This window comes from Melopsittacus undulatus, chromosome 10 (assembly GCF_012275295.1).
Source record: "Melopsittacus undulatus isolate bMelUnd1 chromosome 10, bMelUnd1.mat.Z, whole genome shotgun sequence".
NCBI lineage: Eukaryota > Metazoa > Chordata > Aves > Psittaciformes > Psittaculidae > Melopsittacus > Melopsittacus undulatus.
This window is the reverse complement of record NC_047536.1, coordinates 12,074,066-12,096,914: the sequence shown is the minus strand read 5'-3', so window position 1 is coordinate 12,096,914 and position 22,849 is coordinate 12,074,066. Positions and strand designations below refer to the sequence as shown.

The 22,849-nt window shown below is 46.5% G+C and overlaps 1 protein-coding gene across 2 annotated transcripts; it reads left to right on the top strand.

Moving 5' to 3' along the window:
- Positions 1-579: 579 nt before the first annotated feature.
- On the top strand, positions 580-22,465 carry STK32A (serine/threonine kinase 32A). Of its 2 annotated transcripts, none has more exons than XM_031047391.2 (12): positions 580-657; positions 4,569-4,624; positions 5,795-5,946; positions 7,707-7,880; positions 10,896-10,933; positions 15,178-15,267; positions 16,969-17,066; positions 18,351-18,467; positions 20,333-20,458; positions 21,419-21,547; positions 21,943-22,007; positions 22,372-22,465. In XM_031047391.2, the coding sequence occupies exons 1-12, from the start codon at positions 606-608 to the stop codon at positions 22,463-22,465; spliced, it is 1,191 nt and encodes a 396-aa protein (XP_030903251.2). In that variant the 5' UTR covers positions 580-605. The 2 variants fall into 2 exon arrangements, with proteins under 2 accessions (XP_030903251.2, XP_033922823.1); XM_034066932.1 differs by having other exon boundaries at positions 606-657; positions 20,333-20,480; positions 21,363-21,547.
- The last annotated feature ends 384 nt before the right edge of the window (positions 22,466-22,849 follow it).

Genomic DNA, 22,849 nt, shown 5'->3' with positions numbered 1-22,849 from the left:
CAGCCCAGCGCCGGGGGTCCCAGCACTCGTTGTCAGCCGCGGTGGGAGCGCAGGGTCCCGGGAACGGGCTTCGGGAGGACGCGGGCAAAGGCGGCACCGGCGGCACCAGCTCCTGTCCGTGCCGGTGGCTGCGGGAGAGCTCAGTCACCTGCGGTTTCTCTGGGACAGAAGCGATAGGAGAGCGCTCTGTGCTGCTGTTACTGCCTGGTCCCCGTTGTTCAGCAGCATCCCCCGCCCTGAGCAGCGCTTAAGCAATAATGAGGTTTAAGAGAAACTATTTGCGACCCCCTCTGAGCTGCGGTCCCCTTCCGAGGAAGCGCGGTAGCGGCCCATCAGTTGTAACTCTAACCCTGCTCGCCTCGCGTGTGAAGGTCTGACCCTTACCTCAGTGCTGCTGAGCACCTTGTTGGAGAGCACAGCCTGCTCATAAAGCCCTGGCTGTGGCACTCAGGTGGGCACATGTTCTGCCTTCTCCAGGAAGCAGCAGCAGAACGTTGCCTAGCTTTGCTGGGAGTGACCCCTGGGAATCGCCATCAAGGAGGCATTGGCTTTGCGGGAGGTGACCCGAGAACGGTGGAGAGAGCTGAGCCCGGGCTGAGCACATCATGGGAGCAAACACCTCCAGCAAGTCACCCCCCTTCGATGAAAACGCAGATGGTAAGAGCTCTTCCCAGTCGTTGTCTTGAACTGAAGAGTCCACCAATGCAGAGATGGTGACTGAGAGTTGCCACCAGCTCCTGTGATGGAGTTGCAAACACACAGAGGTTTTGGTTAACCAGAGGCATATCAATGTCTGCAGCATGTTCTTGGTTGCCTGCAGAGCTGTGTCCAGTGTCAGATGGTCATTTTGCCTCTTCTCTGTGCAGCTGGGCACTGGGAGAAAGTTGGCAGAGGTTTGGTTTTGAGATGTCTCTGGGATGCTGTGTGGTGTTTTGAAGGCAGTGAGGAAATGCTGTGCTTGTGGAGGTGGGGGAGGTTTATTCTGGAGACCAAGCACAAGGAGGATGAGTATGAAGTGTGATGGTAAGATAGATTCAGCAATGCACGTTCCTGTCCCTGCTTTGGGCTTGGTGGGAGGGACACAGAGAAGGACCTGGTCAGCAGAGGTGGAGGCTCCCGGTGGCTGCCCCGCTGGGCAGCTCTACCCACTGGCACTTGGAGACCAGAATGAGGGCTTGGTTGGCTGGAAAAGGAGAATACATTGCTGAGAGCAGTGTTGGAGGCCGGTGTCACTGTGCTGCCAAGAGTATAGTCAGTCATTAAAAGATTGTTCCATAAATGTATTTTCTGTTGCATGACTCAGCTTGCTCACTGCCATATGCGTTTTCACCTGGGGCAGTAAATCTTCTCAGGCCAGTGATTTCTTATGAGAACCAGTTCTATGCCTGGAAGGGGCTTGGTTCCTGCAAACAAAACCTGGCAGTATGTGAAGCTCTTGTGAGCCCTGTGGTAAAGGGCACTGGGATTCCCAAGTGTGAAATGCTGTGCCACATGGTCAGCATGTTTGTGTCTTGCTAGGAAGTCAAGGGAAGGACCTGGTCCAGACCATCTCAAGTGGTTCAGTATTGAACTGTTGAGTTTCAATGAGCTCAGAGGTCACCCTTGCACTCAGTTGCAGTGTCCAGTCTGGTGTGGTTGTGCTTTCATGGACCTGCCTGAACTGAAAAAGTGGTGGTATGTTTTTTCTCTAATTAGCTGTATTTTAATATACAGGGGTAGAGAGAAACCTAGCTGAAATGGAGACATCCCCTATTCACTTTTCTGTTTTCTTGGCAAATTTGTGATCAGCGATTGCATCAACTTCAATGTCACAGTCTTGTCATTCAGCTAAGAGCTGCTGGGTACAGCAGGACAACGGCTCCTCTGCTCCATGACACTGTGGGGTCACTTCCTGGGCTGAGGCTGGTGGGGAGCAGCTCCACCTCTTCAGCTGTGTCATGGAGAGACTTTTCCTTTGGGACCTACATAGGTGTCAGCAGCAACAGCATGAATGATGTCAGTGCTCCGGTGCACAGCCCAAATCCCACCTCTGCTGGGCTCATGAGCATATGCCATTCCACCCAGGCGCTGGGTCTGCCTCTCAGAGAGCTGTGCTTAAACCCCCCCAGCTAAACAGCTTGTAGAATACTCAGGAAGTTGCAATGGGGTGAAACCTTTTGCAAAACAGGGTCATGAAGGGGCTGACTTGAGGGTGGAAATATCTGGATTTATATTGTGCTGAGTGGACCACTTTGTGCTGTGCAGAGACAGGCACACACCAGGGCCTGTGCTCGCTCATCCTTTGACTCGCACACAGACATGATGCCTCCTGAAGGTTTTCCCAAATCGCTGTTGCTGTAATTTGACTGTTTCCTGTGCACCATAAGTTTTATTTGTCAGGTGACCCCCCCAAGGGGATCCGTTTGCCTTCGGCTGAAGTGGGATGACAGTAGTATTTTTTCTTAGTGTTTCCTCCGAGTAGGCACAGTTGTGCATAACAAGCTCATGAGATGAAAAGAAAATATAATGAACAGAAGGTTCAGTGCTCCAAGGCGATCTCAGCTCCCGATGCAGTCAGGATGAAACCATGTTAAAGCTGGGTTTTGTTTGTGCTGCTTCTGGGCACAGGGGTGTGGAAAGCATCCTGGGGGATGGCAGCCAGATATCCTCCCCAGCTGGCCAGATCTGTTGGAAAAAGCAGAAATAGATAGTAGGTGAGGGCAATGGTGGGGTGAGATGGACATATGTCATTCTGTGGCCCTTTGCTGATGTCCTCTCCAGCCCACCATCGACTGCTCTGCCTTTAAATTGCTCTGGGACTGAGAAGTGTGTTAGATCTGTCTTTGTTTCTTCACCTGGATCTGCATCAAGTTCAGGTCCCCCACACAGAGGGACTTACGTTATCATTCCTGATCTGGTGGCAGCACTTGTTTTCCTGAGGCTACAGAGCAGAGAAGGGACAGAGTGCAGATAATGAAAATGGGGGAAATGTGTGACAAAAGGAAGGCAAGCCCTACCAGACCGTGCAGTGTTGTGCTGGCTGTACTGGGGTGGGTAGGGATGGGATGACCTGAGTCCCGAAAGCATCAACTCCCACTTGGCAGGTAGAGTTTGGGTTCTTGGCAGCGTCGACTTGTCCCCAGTAAGGATGTGTTTGGGGGCTGGTTAGGTTCTGCAGTTTTTTTTAATTTAGATATTGTTCCTTGAACCTGGGTTTAGAAATACAACCCCTGCTTCCACAATGGTGTTTCATGCTTACGCTTCAGTTACTCCTTTATAACAATTCTGTTATCTTCTTTGGCATCTCTTAAACATAATCTGTCTGAGTTGGCACATTGCATGAATTTTCCCTCTGAAGGGCAAATGCTTGGGTTTTTTTTGTTGTTTTAGATGCCATCAGGCAGTGAAATGAGGCTTGTCAAATCTGTAGATGTGTCTTCAGGATGAAGAACACATGTTTGGCACCACAAATTTCAGTACTCTCTGGAAGTGAGACTCAGGATTGGCTCACTGTGAAAACTGGGGATGGTAGGAAAGCTAAACCAGAGGTTAAATGTGATTGTGCCTAGACTGAGAGTTAAATAAAATGTATGCAAGTTAGCTTTCTTGTGACCAGCTCAGCTGTTTATTAAAATACAAGGACCTTCCCCTGGTGTGTTGAAGGGTGTCTCTGTGGTTTGGCCCAGCCAGCAGCAAGACCTTTCCTTAGCTGATGGCTGCTGGGCACCAGCCTTTTGGAGGAGCGTTAGCATGATCCAGAACATTCAACTCAGTAACCACTGCTGTGGTTCCTTATCCAGCAGGCAGCAGCAGGGTTTGTGCCCAGTGCAGTTAAATTGTGTTTGCTGTATGATAATTTGATTTGCTGTTTCTCTGGATCTATTTATTGCCTGAGATGAAACACAGGCAGCTTCATCCTGGCTGATCAGAAACACTTGATATGTAGGGTCCTTCAGATTGGCCCTTACAGAACATTCTCTCTCGCTGTGCAGATGCCCAGCTCCTAGCTCCATCCCCCACAGGAGGCCAGGAGCTGAAATGCACATTCACGTTCCTCCCTCTTGTTCCAATGAGTGGTCTGCAAAGCTGCTGCTCTTCTGTCACCCTTCTGAGCAGAATCAACCTTTCTGGATGCTGTGTGGCAGCAGAGCTTTGCCCACGTCGCTGGGTTTATCTTGCTCAGTTATCAAACAGCTGTCTGGAATACCACAGGGAGAAGAATATCCAGCTGCCCATCAATGTCTTCACTGGTATAAGTGTTTGATGGACTCAACTTGTTTGCATTTGGTTTCAGCAGGAACAAGATGAGGCTTTCATGTTTAATAGGTAGGGCAGAGTGAATATATTCACTGATGGTTCCTTGCCTGACCTGCTGTTGACAAAGACTGACCCAGGGAACTTGCCTTAGCAGCTGAACTGCAAAGAGAAAAAGCCTTTAAACACCAGGTTTAAAACAGCACCCAGGTCTCCAAAAGCAACAGGGTATCCCTTGTTTTTCTCAGCAATTATGGAAAAAGAGTAGAAATCATGTAATAGCATCAGACATTTGCTCGTCTATTTAATATGTGAATGTTTGCTCTTTCTTGCAGTCACCTTTGATCATTTTGAGATATTGCGAGCTATTGGGAAGGGCAGCTTTGGAAAAGTAAGTATTTTGTGAACTAATCACCATTTGAACAGCTGGGAATGTGATAAATTGAGAAATGGGTGAATTAGAGGCTCACGTGAGAGTAATAAACCCCTGCATTGGCAATGAGCTTTGACTGGAGCTTCAACTCCTGGTAATCAAGAGGGAAAAAGAGCCTGATTCCTCATCCACACTGTAGCCACCATCTCTATTACAGGAGATTAAAATAAGAAACCAACAAATCAAATGAGCTGACTTTTGGTATGTTTCTCGATAAGCATTTTCTGACATTTCCCATCAAATCAACACTGAACACCATGATGCAGCTTTAATAAAGAGCTACAGTCAACATGAAAGACCTGGCAATTTTAAGAGGGTATTTTTGTGAGACTCAGAGTTTGCTGTTAAGCATCAGGTTATGGTCATGCATTTTATTTTAATGCTGTTAAGGAACTGCCCATACAGTTGCCCAATACACCAACAGGGTTCTAGAAAGTCATTTGCCACGTCCCGTAAAGGCACACTCTGCCAGGAATGGGGTATGTGCTTTAGGTACAGAGTGTGACAGAAATCTCTAGACAGATTTACTTGGTGGTTGACAGAAACCTTGCATCCCAAACTCAAAGTGCTATGGGAACAAATCTGGAAAACTGGTCTGTTTTGTTTTACTCAGAAAAACCCCAAGTCTTCCCTTGAACCAAGGTTTCTTTCAGGAATTGATGAAATACAACTAAAGAAAGATTAAAATTCAAAATCCAGGAGCTTCAAACAAAGCTCAAGGTTCACTGTGAGCTGAATGAAACTTACCAAGAGGGTGCTGCTCCCCAGTTTCTAACCTGAAGTTCTGTGATGGAAAGGACTTGTCCGAACAGTAACTGATGTGGGAAGGATAGACATGACCAAGATTATTCAGTGCTGTTAAATAAAACATTTACTTGTGTGCACTTCCCTCTCTCCTGTCTTTGTGGTGACAAATTCCTTCCCCTCACCTTCTCACCAGCAACGCTTCTCTGGCTGAAAACCGGGTGAGAAATTTACTTGTGAGCTCCAGTGTTGCAGTGTCAGTGCGTGGAGCTGAGACTTGGTGGCGTGGACTTTGTCGAAGCCCCTGTAGAACACCCATGTGACGGTTTTACCTGTCTAAATCTGCTGAGAACTCATCTCTGCTTTATCTGTTTGCTCACTTAGGTCTGCGTTGTGCAAAAGAACGACACCAAGAAGATGTATGCCATGAAATATATGAATAAACAAAAGTGCGTGGAGCGTAATGAAGTGAGAAATGTTTTCAAGGAGCTGCAGATTATGCAGGGCCTGGAACACCCCTTCCTGGTTAATTTATGGTAAGATACTGCTCCTTTGCTTGCTGGCTAAGTCAGTGTGGTCAGATAGAGATGTCTTTGAGACCCGACTTGCACATTTCTGTGCTCTGGAGAAGGTGCATCCTGTACCATGGGTCAGTCTCATGAGGCTCCTCAGCTGTTCCACTTACTGGGACTCTGTTCTTAGAGGATCTCATCTAATTAAACAAAAAGTTATCTCACCTGGCCCCCAGACAAGCACAGGAGAGTTTATTCGTGTGTTCCCTTGTTGTTTCTTCCTAGGCAGGCATTGCTTGTGACCATAACCCAGTGTTATTTAATTGTGCTCATTACAACAAGCAGCAGCTCCCAGGACCATGCAGTAAGAGCACAGGGTCAATAGCCAAGCAGTGCTTTCTTCTCATCACCTACTGATTCCGATTTTGTGATTTGTTTTGTACTTTAAACAACCTTCCTTAATACCTTCTTGACATTTGACTGAGCTTCTGCTGATCAGCAAAGATAAAAGCAATTTATCAGTGAATTCACTGACAGACAAATAATACCATTCAAATTCTATTGCAGAAACCCAAACAACTATTAGGGAAATGTCTGTGTAAAAGAGTCTCCTTCCTTCAAGAGTACCTGATAAATGCAACATACACACTCTGGTTATAGTCCTTTTTCAACAATTAGCAATGGGATTGACCATCTGAGTGATAAAAGACACACTAATTCTTCCCCATCTGATTCAGTGTGTTTTGCTGCAGTGGGGCAGTAGAAAGGAATTTTAAGTAACTCTATTACTGTTACTCTGCCAGGTTATTTTTATTAGGACACCAGTAATATTTCAAGTCGTGTGGTCTCATACAGCACACGATGCAGTGGCAAATACACTGTGGTCACAGGATCACTCTGGGGTGGTGGGTATTTACATTTATTGGATATTGGATTTATTTTTAGAAGGAGGTAGAACTTACCAATGCTAAACACAAAATGTGAGGCTAAACCACACTGATGATCACAAATCTTTAAATAACTTAGTGTTCCTTTCTGCAGCCTCCTGAAACCTGAATGCTCTTTGGTCAACTCTCATGATTTTGATAGTATGGCCAGTCAGTGTTGTTCTAACCAGGGTATGAATGAGAACCATATATCTAGACCTCATAGAGCCTTGGACATAGCTCCAAACCTTGCACTCCTACTTGAAGAAACAGTTCCAGGTAAAACAGAGCAGCTGAGAACTAAACGACATATGGGTAGACCTTCACAGAGCAAATCAGCTGAATTTCCCTATTTTCATGTTGCTCCTGGCTTAGGGATGCTGTTATCATTTCCTTAGCTTTCCTGCACTCTGAATGGTACCTGCACTATAAGCTTTGTGTGGAGTAATACTTTGTTTCTCTGATGCTGCTCATCACATGAAGATGCTCATGTATTGTGAGAAGAAATCCATGAGAAAAAAGCTCATAGCTGGTCACTGCCTCAGAGGGACACTTGGTAAACAGTTGCATCAAGTGGGGTCACTTAAAGAGGAACATCAGAGAGCAGCAGCTGCATCCCCTGTTGTGTGGAGCCAATGGTTTTATTGACTGTTATGAATCTGAAGCTAAATTATGGTCATCTCAGGTATGCCAGTAGGAGCTTAGCTGCAACAGGAAATGGAGCATGGAAAGGTCATGAAATTATTATTTCCCAATTGAAAAAGTTCCAAGAAATGATGAGTATTCCCAGGAGTACCATATATCTCATTATAACCTGTCTTTTTTCAATGTACTTGAACCATGCTTACACCATTCTAGGTACTCATTCCAAGATGAAGAAGATATGTTTATGGTGGTAGACCTGCTGCTTGGAGGGGATCTTCGATACCACCTCCAGCAGAACGTGAGGTTCCAAGAAGGCACCGTGAAGCTCTTCATCTGTGAGCTGGTGCTGGCCCTCGACTATCTCCAGAGCAGGCACATCATCCACAGGTCAGCTGGGGACCTCGGAGGTGGGCTGGTGCTCCTAGGCTGTATGCTTCTATGTAAAACACCATGTTTCCCAGAGAAATGAGCTGTAGCTCATTAATATCTGTCCTGGTCGAGGGTGGGTAGGCATCAGCATTCAGAATTCCCCTGCTATCACACTCATAGGTATTTGCCTTTTGCTCCTCTCCCTAAGACAAGGAATGAGACCAAACATGGCAGTTCTCTGTATGAGATTAATCCCTTTCTGGAAATGGTGAGAGCTTCTTTTTGGTCACCAAGATTTTTTATGGCCAGTGAAAGAGTATTTGAGCTCTTTCCACACACTGGGAGACCTACAGAGTAACAGAGGAGGTAGAGGTTTTCCCTGCTTGGAGAGGCAGGGTCAGCTCCGGATGAGTGGGTGGGTGGGTGGGTGTATGGGTGGATGGATGGATGTGCAACTGCTTCCTGCTGGTGAACTGGGCCATGCAAACCTCAGGGGTCCTCCATAGTTTTGATTTAGCAGCTGCTAACAGGGGGTGTGATGAGGGAAGGACCAGCAGGGGGTTAGTAAAGTTGGGAAGAAGATGATCTCATTTATAAGTATCACTTTAGAAGCGTATTTCTGTGAGGTGTAAAGACAAAGCATGGTACACAATGTAAAATGATCCTGGTTGTCAGGGAAGGACCATGCTGTGGAAGGGCAGATGAAGACTGAGGCTTGTTTATGTCCGTGGCATTTGGCTGCTGTTTCGAGGAAGCAGGAGGCTGCCGGGTGCTGTGCAGAGCCCAGGGTGCCAGCAGCGTTTTGCTGTGTGCACCAGAGCCGGCCCTGCTTGGGGCAGCTCCCACTTTCTCAGGAGAGCCATGTCCTGTGCTGCTGGTTTGCTCTGTACCTGCACAGATCTCTACCCTGATGCACCTGATCCCAGCGTCCCAGCTGCCCTGGGACGTGCTCCAGTGTGTGGTGACAGGGATGTCGTGCTGACACCTGCTCACCCGCACCAAATAATGCATGAGCATGAATTATACACCATGAAATGGAGCCTCGGTGTCTCTGTCCTGGGCAGTGAGGGGTAAATCCTGCTGCTGGCTTGGCCTGAACTATTTCAGTGGGGCAGAGGCATGAGGAAGAACAGAGAAGAAATCTTTCTCTATGAGTAATACATTACAACTAGTAGTACTGTTTATAGGACTGAAGGGCTAGAGGCTCAATGTTGTAAGAATAAGTCTGAAGGATGATGATGACAATGATGATCATCATAATGATGAAGGACACGACAGCTACAGGAGCACAGTGTGCCTGGGGCTGCAGTCCCCATTCCAAGCTGTAAACATAGGTGAGGAAAAGCTAAAGTTCAGGCTGCAGTGTGTACTTCAAGCAGCTCTACATGGTTAAGGTGAATCAAGCACAACAAAACATGTATGGCAGTTGGTTAAATTTGCAAATTATTTAATGAACACTGTAGTGCAAGTTGTTTAATTACCACTGTAACCCAGTGGGACAGGGGTAGATTGATAGTGACTGTGCTGAGTCAATTGAGCTGCAACATCTGTAACAAGGAGACAGGCAAGTGTTTGCTTGTTTTGTTTGAATGAAGCTGTGCAGAGACAGCAAACACAGACCATGGTTGGAATTATTTCCCATGTGCGTGGAGAAGAGTGGGAAATGTTTCTTTGTTTTTCCAGGGTAGGAAATGGTATAATTAGTTTATAAAAACCAAATATACAAATAGCCAATAAACAAAACTATCCCTGTTCATTGTTTGCATCATGGGAAGGATCTTGCTGTGCTGGTGTAAGTCCATCAGAAAAGGCCCCAGTGGAAAGAAAAACAATAATAATTAAGAAAATATTGGAAGATGGATTAGAAACAAAAACCTTTGTGGTTCATTTCAAAATTTTGAACACACTTTTCTATCAAGGGATTCAAAGAATCAATTTTTTTCCAAACCCTGCTTGCTGAAACATTTCCTAAAGCTGTTGCTTAAGTCAGTGTTTTCTCCCACGCCTGGCATCCCCATTTTTCATGGTCAGATATGGAGCTTCCTTCCCTCTGGGCTGTTTAGCTCTAACCTGAGGCGGTTCTGCTGCACTGACAGGGCAAACCAGCTGCATACCTGAGGCCATCTGAACTCCTGATAAGGACTCTGATCCCTGTGCTTACCTGTGTGCTGGGGGTGGCACAAGGAAGGGGAGAGGTATTCAGTGCCCACTGGAGCAGTTTTGGTGAGAAGATACCAGAGAACAGAAAGCTATTACATGATACTGAGATGTCTTTTCCTGGTTCCAGGTGGTCAAATGAGTTCAAACTCTATCTCAGTGACTGCATTCTCAAAAAGATCCTAAACCTGCTCCTTTCCTTCCTCTGGGCCAGCAGGGCACCAGGGCAGTGCAGGGTCTGTTCTACCCCGTGCATGGTGCTCGGCTGCCAGGTGCCTGAGAGCAGGTGAATGGGGACTGATGTAATGAGCTCATTAAAACCAGGTAATGTCTTGTAAAGTCACTCAGGTGGATACAGTAGGTGTATCAGGTGTACACTTTGTCCCTTCAAGGGAAAGCATTGCAGTAGGTATTATTACTTTGGGTTTTGTTTGTTGGTTGTTTTTAACTCAGGAACAAAACCTGTGGGGACCCATGTGTTTCTAAACAAAGATGTTGAAATAATTGCATTTTTATTTAGTAAATGGGGAACATACAGTACTGAAAGAGATTATGAGGTTAGCAGGAGAAGAAAAAGAAGCTCCAACATTGTCAGTGGACTGCTCTGAGTGCTGCTAGTCCAAACCACAGCAGCCATCACAGCCATAGCCCTGAACCACCCCTCTGCTTCTGCTCTTTAATTAGTCGTTCTCTTATGCCCAAATCAAACCCTGCAGGAATATCAGAGCTGAAGAGCCCCAGCAAAAACACCTTCTCAGGCACAATGTTTCTGGAAGTGAGTTCCTCTGGAGCCTGGGCATTCCTAAAGCATCTGTAGCCATGTGCTATGTCACTTCTCTAGGCTAATGGCTGTCTCTCCTCTGCCTTTTCTCTTAGAGACATCAAGCCTGACAACATTTTACTGGATGAGCATGGTAAGTGTCATTTGCTTTGTGGTTGTGCATATGCAGAAAAGCAGAGTCAGAACCAGGACATCCAAAGTGAAGTTCAGGTTGTCAATTTTCCTCACTTTGTGTTGCTCAATCTCAGCTCAGACAGGACTAGGACCATCCTTTCATGCTTTGGTTGCCGTCTTTTGCTTTTTGAGTGGCGGCATCTTGTACCTTCAGGGCACTGGACACCCTGTGATGCAGTGATGTTTATGAGGGTGCCTCAGTTTTGTCCACACCTCCTCAGACTGACTGACCTGCTGGTGTCCCAGGACCAACACTTTTTGTGTGCCTGTGGTTAGTTGCCTCACAGACCTTATTTTAAGACCTTCATGGCTCCTGCTTTAAACTTTCTCGAAATATAATTTCAATGGAAATGCTCATGTAATTGCAGGCTGGGTGTGATGTAGACTCACAAATAGAATGAATTATGGCTGAACAAATAATCCTTCTCAGGTATTCAGATTCAAGTATTTCCTTTTTCCTTGAGCATTTGACATTGGGAGGGAGCTCCAAAGAGGATTTGAGGTGGGGGATATTAGAGATGTTGTTTTATTTTTCCCTTTAGTCTTAGTTTAGAAATGTCTTCGCTTCAGAGGCTGTAACGGAGATGCTGAAGCTCCCGAGGAGCGGCTGCAACTGCCGCGTGTGACCAGGGTTGCCTGGCAGCGGCCGAGCCCGGGCTCTCCCCCTCTCGCCTCCACGCTGGCTCATGATTTATGGAGGAGCCGTCAGCAGAGCTGCTCCCAGCCTCGCTGCTGCCCCGTGTACGGACCGGTGCAGGGACCCGGGCCCCCTCCCGCGGGGTCCTGTTCGGCCAGGTGCGGGGCCGCGTGCGGTCAGCCCCAGCCGCGGGTGCTCCGGGGTCATCTGTCACCATCTCCAGAGAGCCTCTGTGCCCCATAGGACGGGGGGAACGGGCCACCTGGGAGGGATCTGGAAGCACTAGAGCCACAGAAACGTAGGTCAGCATTCCCAAAGAGGGGAAAAACAGAGGCTTGTCTTTGCAGTTGCATTCAGCTCAGCAGGAGGTAACCTGCAAACTTCTGTAATGACACTGCAATTTAGGCTGATTTTGAGCTTATTCTCTGCTCACTGTGATGTTTTACCTGTCTGTTGCAGAGGTTTCAGTTATTTTGTGTGAATTTACCCCGACTTCAGTGTCCTTCTGGCTACGACCTGTAGTATTCCTCTTCTTCATCCATGGCAACAAAGGTGCATCCTCTCATGCATACAGAAAGCTTTGTGTACACACAATTCAATTCTTTTCTTGTCCCCACAGCAACTGTTATTGTGACATTTTATTTATAGTTAGCCTAGATTGTGCTTGTTTTCCAGCATCTCTTTCCCCATGGAGCAGAGCTGCAGCTTCCCATTCTCTGCCTTCAGTGTTCACCAGGCTTTTTTGTGATCACAAAACACGTGCTATCTGCCAACATCAGTTCTCTATAATGTTCTTGATTGAGACTGGTGCCCAGGGAGTATTTAAGCACCTGAAGACCTTAATTTTAAAACTCTTCTTGCCCCCTAACTCTGTCCTTTGGCTCTTCCTCCTTTCCATCTGTGAAGTACCTCTCCAGCTGTGACTCCTGTATCATGAACCTGGCACACACCTCATGCCTTTGCCTGTCACCCTGTTTGGTGACATTCTGTATTAGCATAGCAATTTCAGCTAAGAAATTAAAGTGAGGCATAAATAAACTGGAATAGTGGGCAACTGTCTTTCTGTGCAATAAATAAAGCAATTGTTCAACATCAGCAACTGGGATCAGGTCTCACAGTGAAAATTCCTCAGCTGCTGACCACCTTCAGCGGTCATTCCAAGCACAAAGTGACTTCTTCCTGTAATGAGCAGTCGATTTGGCTCAGTGACAGCACAGCTCACCTGGGAATAAAGGAATATAACAGATGGCAGTTTCCAAGAACTGTGACTATTTCATCAGCAGGTTTTGGCCATGTCACTTGCCTAATAAAGTTGAATAAAACTGAGCTTTTCTCTCTGCTAAAACTGATAGGGTTTGTTTGGTTGGGTTTTTTTTTTTTTGCCAGAGCCCTATAATGCCTTTGCTCAGTATTATTTCTTGAGGGCAGTGCTAAAATGGATGAGTTCCTGCCAGTGCAGGTACTGCATGCCCAGCCCATTTGCTCTCATCTAAGAATGTTACAGTACAGTTTGTCCAAGAGCCTCTGTACTCCACAGCTCCTAATGTCTCTGTTTTCATATTCTTTAAAATATTACCTTAGTCGAATCTGCAGAAGCTCTGTATTTTCTGTTCAAAAGATGATCTGGAAAGATGAAGGAATTACATAGGAAGAGGTGCTGAATATAATAAGAAAGTTCTTTGCCTTAATGCAGAACCATGGGCTTGATCCGACAGCTTCAGAACAGACAGGATGAGCTTGGGAAGGATGCAGTGCCTGGAGCACAGCTCTGGCTGCACTCTGAGGTGCTGAGCAGCCAGGAAAACATGAGCCTTACGCCTGGCTCTGAGCGCCAGCAGAGGCACCCATCGCATTCCTCAGCCCACCCGTTCCATAGCGCCGCAGCCGCTGTTCCGCCTGCTCGCACCGTCTGCAGCCTTCCCCCTCGGCCCCAGAGGCTTGGTTTGGTCATTTCCCAAGTGAGCTGGCTCATAAAACCTGTGATTTATTTGAAGTTAATAGTTTAAAAGAGACATCCATAAAAAGGCATGTTTGTGCTTGGAATAGCAAATTCTTTACAAGTCTTTGTGATTCATCTTTATGAAAACAGCTCCCCACAATGTGGAATGAGAGCTAGAGATGAAAGGAAACAATGCAAGGACAGAGAGGACACATCCAGATAGGACAGTTGTGTATCATTCTTTCCTCTCAAGTACTCCCTAGTGATTGCTACCTGCTCTTTAGCAACACAGTTTAAGCAACAAGAAGGGACATGTGCCCTGACAGATCTGTTAGATACCATGTGAGAGGTGAGCCCTGACAGCATTCTTAGGTGAAATAATGAATTTAACTTTTAGATTTTCCCCAGTTAGATGAGGTATTTGCAGAAGGGAAACTTGTATCACTATTCTTGAATAACACATGTATAGGCACAAACCTAAAGATTTACTTAAATGCTTCATAGCATTCAGAAGAGACAACAGTTCATTGACAAAGCATCAACTTTCAGACACATAAAGGTGATCTTATTCTTTTCACCTCATGAACTAGAAAGAGTGAATTTCTAGCTGTTGAAGCTGACAATTGAGGGCAGTGTTGTAGCATCTCAGTCAGTAGAAGCCACTTCAATTTGATCTCTGTGGTTAGAGGAAATGAGCAATTCAGCCACCCTCTGTTGTTGCAGAGGAAGGCAATGACTCTGCAAAACACCAGGTACAAAAGACCTGATGTTTTGATAATGAACCCACCTTTATCAGGGTGAGCAAGTTCAGTGCCTGGGAGGATGATGAGGTCTGGAAGAACAAACCACCTGCATCTAATCAGAAGAATTGGGCTGAACTAACCCACAAGTTTCAGTGAAGTGAAGCCAGCCTTATACTGATCACCTGCACTGTTCTGCATGATTGCTATGCTTATTGATACGAGCTTAGGGAATAAGGACAATAAATTTAAGTGCTTGGAAAAAGTAAGTGGAAGTAGAAGAGCAGGGGAGAACTAGGTGGAAGCATTTCCCTCCTCACCCCTGCAGATCACATCCACCTCATATTTCCTTTCCTGTTTTCAGGTAGCAGTGACATCAGAAACTGTTCCTATACCCAGTGGAGGGTTTGATGATGTTTGAATTTCTTGCACAAGGCTCTTTTGCTTGGAGCAAAAGTGTCTGTTCCATTTCAGAGACATCCTCTAAAGATGAGGATGGAGAGCACTTAGTACCTGTGAACCCCAAAGGGCAGTAGGTAGAAAGCAAAAAAATACCAAGGATCCCCCGCTCAAAACATGATGGATTTTTTTCTTTCTGAAAAGGTCAGTTCTCTTTCCCCCAGATTTATGAAGCCTCAAACCAATCATCATTTAACAACTTCTTGGAGAATTCCATTGTTTTGCTCCCCGAAAGGGTAGCTAAGGAGATATTTGATGTAACCAGACACATCTGTGAGCTGCCTCTGCAAGTGAAATACATCTTCCACCAAAATATTTTGCTCCTGGAAACTCTTTTCCATGGAGTATTTTATTTAAAGGTTGATTCAAAGCTGTTTATCCTATGAAATTAAAACTAATCAAGTAAGACATTACCCTCTGTCTTTCAGGACATGTGCACATCACTGATTTCAATATTGCCACAATGCTGACTAAAGACATACAAGTCACCACCATCGCTGGCACAAAGCCGTACATGGGTAAGAACCACTGATAATTGGGTGCTCTTCAGTTGCCATTTTATGGCCTTCATTTGGTAGCTATGGTGGGAAACAGGTCGAGTCCTTTTTGATGAGAGTTCAAACTCTTTTCCCTCCAGTATGTAGCAAAATGAGCTTGTTGGAAATGAGAAACAAGCTCAAGAGGTGCCGCAGGGCAACGCAACAGGAATCCCTCCCCAGTAACACCCTGATGCCACTGGGAAACATGCATACATCTACTGATTGCATACAACAGACCAAAGCAAGCTACTAACACAGATTTTAGAGCCACTGTGCCATACTGTACAGCATGGTTTTGATTACAACAGAAGACAGTTGCACTCATGAGATCTCCGAGCATTTCACAAGCAGCAGTCAAGCCATGTAATGATGTGCATTTTTCTTTTCTACTTTTTGAGAGGAATACAGAAAACTGACTTTCAGTCACTTACTGTGTAAATCAGCAAAGCAGCTGACTTTAAATCAGCAAGAGCCCTGCTTAATGCTTTTTACACAAGCACTGTTAATAAGCATAAAGCAAAATAACACTGACATACCTGTGAGGAATCAGGGCTGGAGAAGGCCAGAGAGGAATATTCTGAGCTGAGGCTGAAAGAAGCTGTGCAAACACAACACAGAACCGTCTCTGTAACTGCAAAGTGAAGTTCTCTAACTAAAACAAAAGCACTCAAAACCATTTCTATACAACTAACACAACTCCTCTCACAGAAGTTACACACTTTCATATGCAGCAATGCTACCTCTGAAAACCAAGCAACAGAAAACACAACTTCCCTACAGCTACTGCATAGCTAAATCCCTCAGGGCAATCTCCTGGGAATCCCCTTTTTATCCAATGACCAAGTTGACCTCGCATCTGTGCATCACAGGTGCAATCCTTTTAAAAAGGAACATGCACCAATGAAGGCTTTGCTCTTGGCTTGGGGTTTTTTAGAGCAATTCTTGCCCTCAGCTCACATCAAAATCTTATTGCATTTTCTTCCCCTTACTGTTAAAAGGGAAATTTATTGGCTAAAAAAAACATTCCATTCTGTGCCTCCACTCCCCCCTATTAGCAGGCACAGAGGAGCCAGAACACTGGCTTTGAACACAGTGGAAGATGTTCTGTGCTGTGCCAATCGCACACGTGGTCAGTCAGCAGGGTCACGTTTTCAAGGTGTATCTGTTCCCATGGCAGGCAAGTGTCTGGGCTAAGCTGGCATCCTGGGTGCTGGGTCAGGCTGGCTCACACCGAGACAGCACTCAGTGCCAGGCAGGACTCGGGGCTGGTAGGAGCAGCAGGAGCAGTGGCTGCACTGCACACGGCAGGGTGAGAGATCCAGGGCTTTGCACCCGTGGGTGTCAGCTCTTCCCTCCACACTGAGGCACCTCAGTGTGGGACATTTCTGCACTGTGAGGCCGGGACAGCAGCCGAGAAACCCGACATGACTGGAAGGTGAACTGCTGCAAGGACACATGTGCATTCTGATCCGGGTCCACCTCTGTGGTGTTTCATGCAGGACTGAGCTACCAGCGCTGCCGCTGTTTTGAACTAAAAAGCAGCAAAGGTGTGGTGAAGGGAAATGGGTGAATTTGTGTCCTGGTAGAACAGCAGGGCTGCTCCCTGGGGCACACACCAAGCGTTCTGGTGCCTTACCCGAGACTGCAGCAGGCAAACTTTCCTTTTTCTGTGTTCTGCAGCACCTGAGATGTTTAACTCCACAAAACCCACCGGCTACTCCTTTGCTGTGGACTGGTGGTCACTGGGGATCACGGCCTATGAACTGCTCCGGACCCGGGTATTGTGCATGTGGCTCCTGTCCCCATCCATCCATCCATCTGTCCATCCATCCATCTGTCCATCCATCCATCTGTCCCTTTCCTTAAACACTCTGTTGGAAAGATTAATGCTTTAGAACAGGGGTGAAAGACCCAAGCAAATTCCAAGCTTCCAGGGTTATCACAGTATAGGAAGCAGAACCACATCTTCACCAGGGTTCTTGTGATCACAGCTAAGAGCTGTGAGGAACTGTCGCAATACAGAACAGCATATCACAACAGCTCCCTGCTGCACTCAAGGGAGTGTAAGCTGGGCAAGGCAAATGAGCAACAACTCTTCTAGTCTGGGCCGCAGTATAATTTACTTTGAGCTCCCATCTTGCAGGAAAAAAACAATTGGAAAACAAATCTCATTGCTGTTGTAATAAGATTGAGCAGTTTGAGCAAAAGCAAGCTGCAACATGTAAATTAATAAAGAACAATCCCCACCTGTCATGTCAGTGCTCCACTGCTAACTCTGGTAAGGTTGGGAGCTGTGTAGGCAGATGATGAGATTTGTGGTTTGGAAGTGCTGTGTAAAAAAAGAGGGACAGAATTATTCAAATTGCATTCTTCTAGGCAAAAGGTATTTAAAAGAGTGTGAGGATAGGGAACTGCTTCGAGTACTGCTATAGTGTGCTTTAGTATGAGGTGTCCCTGCCCATGGCAGGGGGGTTGGAACTAGATGATCTTAAGGTCCTTTCCAACCCTAACTATTCTATGATTCTATTTTACGTAGAATGAGCTTTTAAGAAACTCTGCCCTCAGTCTTTGCAGAATGCTTTATAAAATGCCTTGATTAATATATTTCAAAGAACAGATTTTCAAATGGTGAGTGATCAAGTTAGTGAACATGAAGGGGACACGGCTTTGTGACCTGTTGGGTAATGGAGGTGGTGTGCCCCTGTGAACATATTAACATAGCACTTGAATTTTGCATTTGTAAAGTGAATGGAAGGACTGTTCATCACATTGATTTTTGACTTGATGGCCCTGTTTCCAGGGATGGGAGCAGAAGTGCTGGTTTGGGTTTTGCCTCCCTCCTGTCCTTCATTTAAGCATCTGGTTGTTGTCACAGTTCCTGCTGACATTATTATTTTGTTTATTTCAACTGCGCTGCGATCACACAGGGAGAGACTTTCAATGGGAGGATGGGGAATCTATGAGGAGATTTCATTTGAAGCTTTTTTGCTCTAAAAAAGATTTCCCCAGGGGTCTGAAAACCCAGATAAATTAAAATGCTTTCTTGGTGGCACTTTTCCCAGAGGCCGTATCACATTCGCTCCAACACTTCCACAGATGAAATTGCTCACGTGTTCAGGACGGCCACAGTGATGTACCCTGCAGCGTGGTCCACGGACATGGTGTTGCTCATCAAAAAGGTGAGTGCAGCGTGGGCGCAGACGGCTCAGGGCAGCCTGTATCTGGGCACTGAGCCCCTCGTTGTGCTTTGTAGCCTTTGCAGCCATTGCAAACTGTCCAGACCCAGTACTGACGACCTTCAGGTGGTAAATGTCCAGCTTCTCATGCTGCAGTTGCACTAATACAGTAACCAGCTGGCAGTGCTGCATCCTGGAGTGATGGGGATGGAGTTTGTGCTGACAAGCATGGCTGCTGCTAATGTGGTTCTTCTAAGGACACAGGCAGACTTTGCTTTCACTGTTTCTCCTATAACTCTCTAGAGTGACATACCATAGTAATAGATATTAATATGTGTATCAATAATTCTGGCAAAACCCCCCACATTTTTCCCAGTAATTAAAGTGCTGGTACTGTTGAAATCCTTCGGTGCCATGTGCTTTGCACACCACTGCAATTATTTTTTAATAAAGCTGCTATCAAAATTGCTTTAGAATCATTACTGGAACCATTCTGAAGCTGGAATCATATCTGAAGTGAAGCCACATCTTCAGTAAACAAAACGATGGCTTGACAGTGTCAGACACTGTTTGCTTACAGTGGCAGCAAAGCTGGAATAGTGAACACTACATAACAGCACTAGCTGCAAGTTTTGGAAAGTATGCAAATACTTTAAATAATTATCAGATGCAGGCCATGAAGAAGCACTTACTGCAGCTTTCATCTGGCCTTTGTTCCAAATGTTTTGTAGAAATATTTTGTCATCTCTAATGAAACACTCCCAAACTTTTTCACGAAAATGAGACATCAGTTCTTTGCTGAGACAGAACTGTGGCATATTTTCCAAGAAGAGAATTGAAGAATATCTCCATTTGCTTAAAATTAAATGGAGCTAATATTTTATTAGGCCTAGCAGTAACACAGGGTATTTACTGCAGATGTCCTCTGTGTTGTTATGTTGGAAGCGTTTGCCCAGCCTATGACACACCACAAGCTGTACAGGCTCCTGTGTGAATGAATAATGCAATGTTTTGGTTATTTAGATTTCCAAGTGCCCCGTGGCATTGGGTGCAGCAGCCAGATGTGTTAGACATGAGCCAGCTGTGCTTCCGTCCCAGCTGTATTTGTTACTGTTCAAGCAAGCTCTCACTTGCAGCAGAGCTGCATTGCGGGCGCTGGGACCGGAGCACGGGGCTCTGCAAAGGGCACGACCTGCAGGAACAGGAGCGCGGCACTGGCTGCCCGACCCAGCACAGGGCAGGGGCTGGGGACTCCTCATCCACCCCTTCCGGGGGGGTTTGGATCATCTGGGTTTCCTGCCACATCTTTGGAGTGCGTATTATCAGGAGTTCATGAAACCGAATCCTTGAACAGAGATAAACCTCAGTTATTTCCTTCCACACAAGTAATTCCTAGGGCAAAATAAGCTGTGTGAATGCATTATTTCACATGGGAATGACACTTATGAATATTCCATTACTAGAGTGAGAAAACAGAGGATGTTTACAGATATAGTGTTAAATTGGGGACACAAAGGCATAACTAACTCCCCATTCTGAAACCTTTTAACCTTAGACAGACTGTTTCATGTCACTGCACTGCCTCATTGCCTGAAATGGGGATAAAAGTTGTTCATAAAAACAAGAGTTAAAGGCTGTGAGCACCTCGCACACACTGGTGAAGGGTCTCTGAGCCAGAACAAGAGAGGAGGCATCAGTCAAAGCCGCAGTGTTAATACAGTGTCACTGGTGCTGTGTCCTGAGCCCATCCAGTGGAGTGTCTGAGTGTCTGACCAGGATGGGAGCGAGCTGCTGGACCCCAGAACAATCTCTGATCTCACATCTCAGGGTCTCCCTCTCTCACCTCTTCTGTTTAATTCTCACTGCAGTTGCTTGAGCTGAACCCTGAGAAGCGTTTTTCTCAGCTGAAAGATATCCAGGACTTCCCATACCTGTCAGACGTGAACTGGGACGCTGTTCTCCAGAAACGGATAATGCCAGAATTCATTCCCACGGTAAGGAACTGCACTTTTATAGGTGTTACAGGCTGCAGTCTGTCCTCACACCAGGCACCAGGCCACAGGAGTTCTTACAGATTTCCACAAGAGCATCAGATGTCACAAGGGATAGGGGAAAGAGAGGCATGGGCAGGATTTCCACTTTCCTGTGTGTGTAATAAGGAGTAACAGGGACTGACTACAAAGTGTGGGTGCCCCAGAACTGATCTGCTCTGTTTATAATATTCCCAGAATTTCTGGATGCAGAACTGGTCAGAGCAGGTGAAGCACACACTGACAGCCCTCATGAGCAACCTGCTCTGAGCAGCCTTTCTTAGCTGCTTCAGACCTGCTCTGGAAAGACAAAGACCAACCACCAGATACAGGCTCCTGAGCAGCCTGGAGATCCCCACTGATTCAGGACAATCGTTTTTTCCTGCAATGGCTCTCCTGAACAAGCCTGTTCTTTGTAGTAAAATAACAAGTGCGATAGATGAGAGTTTCTGACACTTTTTTAATTGGATTGAAAGCACAGAAGTAACATACCCCTTATGGAAAATAAACTGTTGGTGCAGCATTACTCTGGTTTTCAGCCAGACAAAAGTTGGGCTAAACTACACATATTTGTGACCTGTGTTTCCCCCCTCTGTAGCTGGTTTTCCCTGTGGTGGGTGCACATGCATTGCTTTAAAGCCAGGTCTGCAGGCAGCTGCTGCACTCCTCCCCAGCACAGACACACCATCCCTCACTTCAAAGCAGCTTAAAGGCAGAGCAGAAGCAGGGAGCACGAAGCGGTTGATTGTCAGCCCTCGGCAGTGTGCCCTGGCTGAAGGGATGATGGAACGCGGCAGCAGTGCAGAGGGTGCCCTGTGTGTGCAGAACCATGGGTTCAGCTCCGTTTTGCAGAATTCAGCTCCAGGAGGCAGTCCAGACCTTCAGACAGGCTCTGATCACTTCAGGGCACCTCTCCCTCTGCAGAAAGGCAGACTGAACTGTGATCCAGCCTTCGAACTGGAAGAAATGATCCTAGAATCCAAACCTCTTCACAAGAAAAAAAAGCGCTTGGCTAAGAAGGAGAAAGACACCAGCAGAAGCAATTCCTCCCAGGTGAGAGCAAAGGTACAAGCATGTGGTCAAGAAGTCTCTCATTTTCCAGTTAAGCTGATTGCCATCCAGCAAGAGCACAGCAAACTGTATAAATGGACCATTTTTTTCCCTTGTGACCAACTTTATTCCCAAAACTCTTCCGTATCTTCCCTTTGGTGGCAGGCAGCACATGTACACATGGGTTTTGTAAGAGGAGAGTCTGAAGGCCCTTCTCCCCACTGCAGTGCTAAAGATGCTTTTTATACCTAAATGTTTTTTATGCCTAAAGATAAATATATTTATACATAGATGCTTTTTATACATGAAAATACTTGTATCACCTTGCAATTCTCCTTTTAATGTCTGTGTCAGCTGTGAATCTATTCCTCATCTCTCTATTTTTCTATTTGTGAAAGGCCTGCCACCTGCAGAAGCACCTGGAGATGCTCCAGAGGGACTTCATTGTTTTCAACAGAGAAAAGTAAGTACTGGTGCAGAAGCAGCACAAGAGATTCTGTTCTTGCCAAAGGCTTTGACAGACCTGGCTGTGGGCTCTTGGTTAATGCCACCCGTGGGGTGGAGGCACAGGGTACTGCGGGTCTGCCGGGACCCAAGTGGCATTTCTGTGCTCAAGGTCCCAGCCTGCACTGGGTGCCCCATCTGTGCGGGCAGATGCTCAGTGCAGGGGCTCGGGGCTGCATGGGCTGCAGGGCTCAGGGCAGCCCCTTGGGAAGGCACAGCTCATGCCAGGGAACAGGATGCTCCCAGGCAGCCACATCATGGTGTGGGTCATGGTACTGCCCGGGCTTTCCCCCACAGCAAAACCATCCCTTTCTTTCCCTAAGAGCAAGACACCACCACAACGACACCCAGGAGACCCTGACACTAGCAAAGAGCAAAGGCACGTACAAGGAGGTCAACCAGAACAACAACCTCTGAGCACACCCACACACCTTCACCATGCTGGGACACCGATGCTGCCAGGACCCTGCCGGATGCCTGGTGCCAGGCAGGAGTTGGGGCACCCACTCCCTCTGCTTCCACCCTCCAGCCAGTGGATCCTGGGCATGGGGGGAGAGGCTGTGGGTGCTGCCCTGTGATTTACCACAGTCAGGTAGACTGAGATCCTGCTAATTCGCCTGTCTTGGTGGCAGGAAAGCAACTGTGTGAAATGGATGAGACACTCTTCATTCACCATTGGGTTGGCTTGCCAGCATCACAGCCCTTGGTACTGCCAGCAGCATGACTGAAGGACCATGCATGCATTGCTTGTAGAAGTGTCATCTCTCGTATCACTCCTGGTGACAGCAGTGTGGGTCCAGG

What these genes read in the sequence shown, in the direction of transcription:
- STK32A (XM_034066932.1), top strand. Translation starts at nt 606, where the DNA reads ATGGGAGCAAACACCTCCAGCAAGTCACCCCCCTTCGATGAAAACGCA. An exon ending in CCCTTCCTGGTTAATTTATG is followed by an intron (nt 5,947 to 7,706) that starts GTAAGATACTGC and finishes ACACCATTCTAG; the next exon opens with GTACTCATTCCAAGATGAAG. An exon ending in CATTTTACTGGATGAGCATG is followed by an intron (nt 10,934 to 15,177) that starts GTAAGTGTCATT and finishes TCTGTCTTTCAG; the next exon opens with GACATGTGCACATCACTGAT.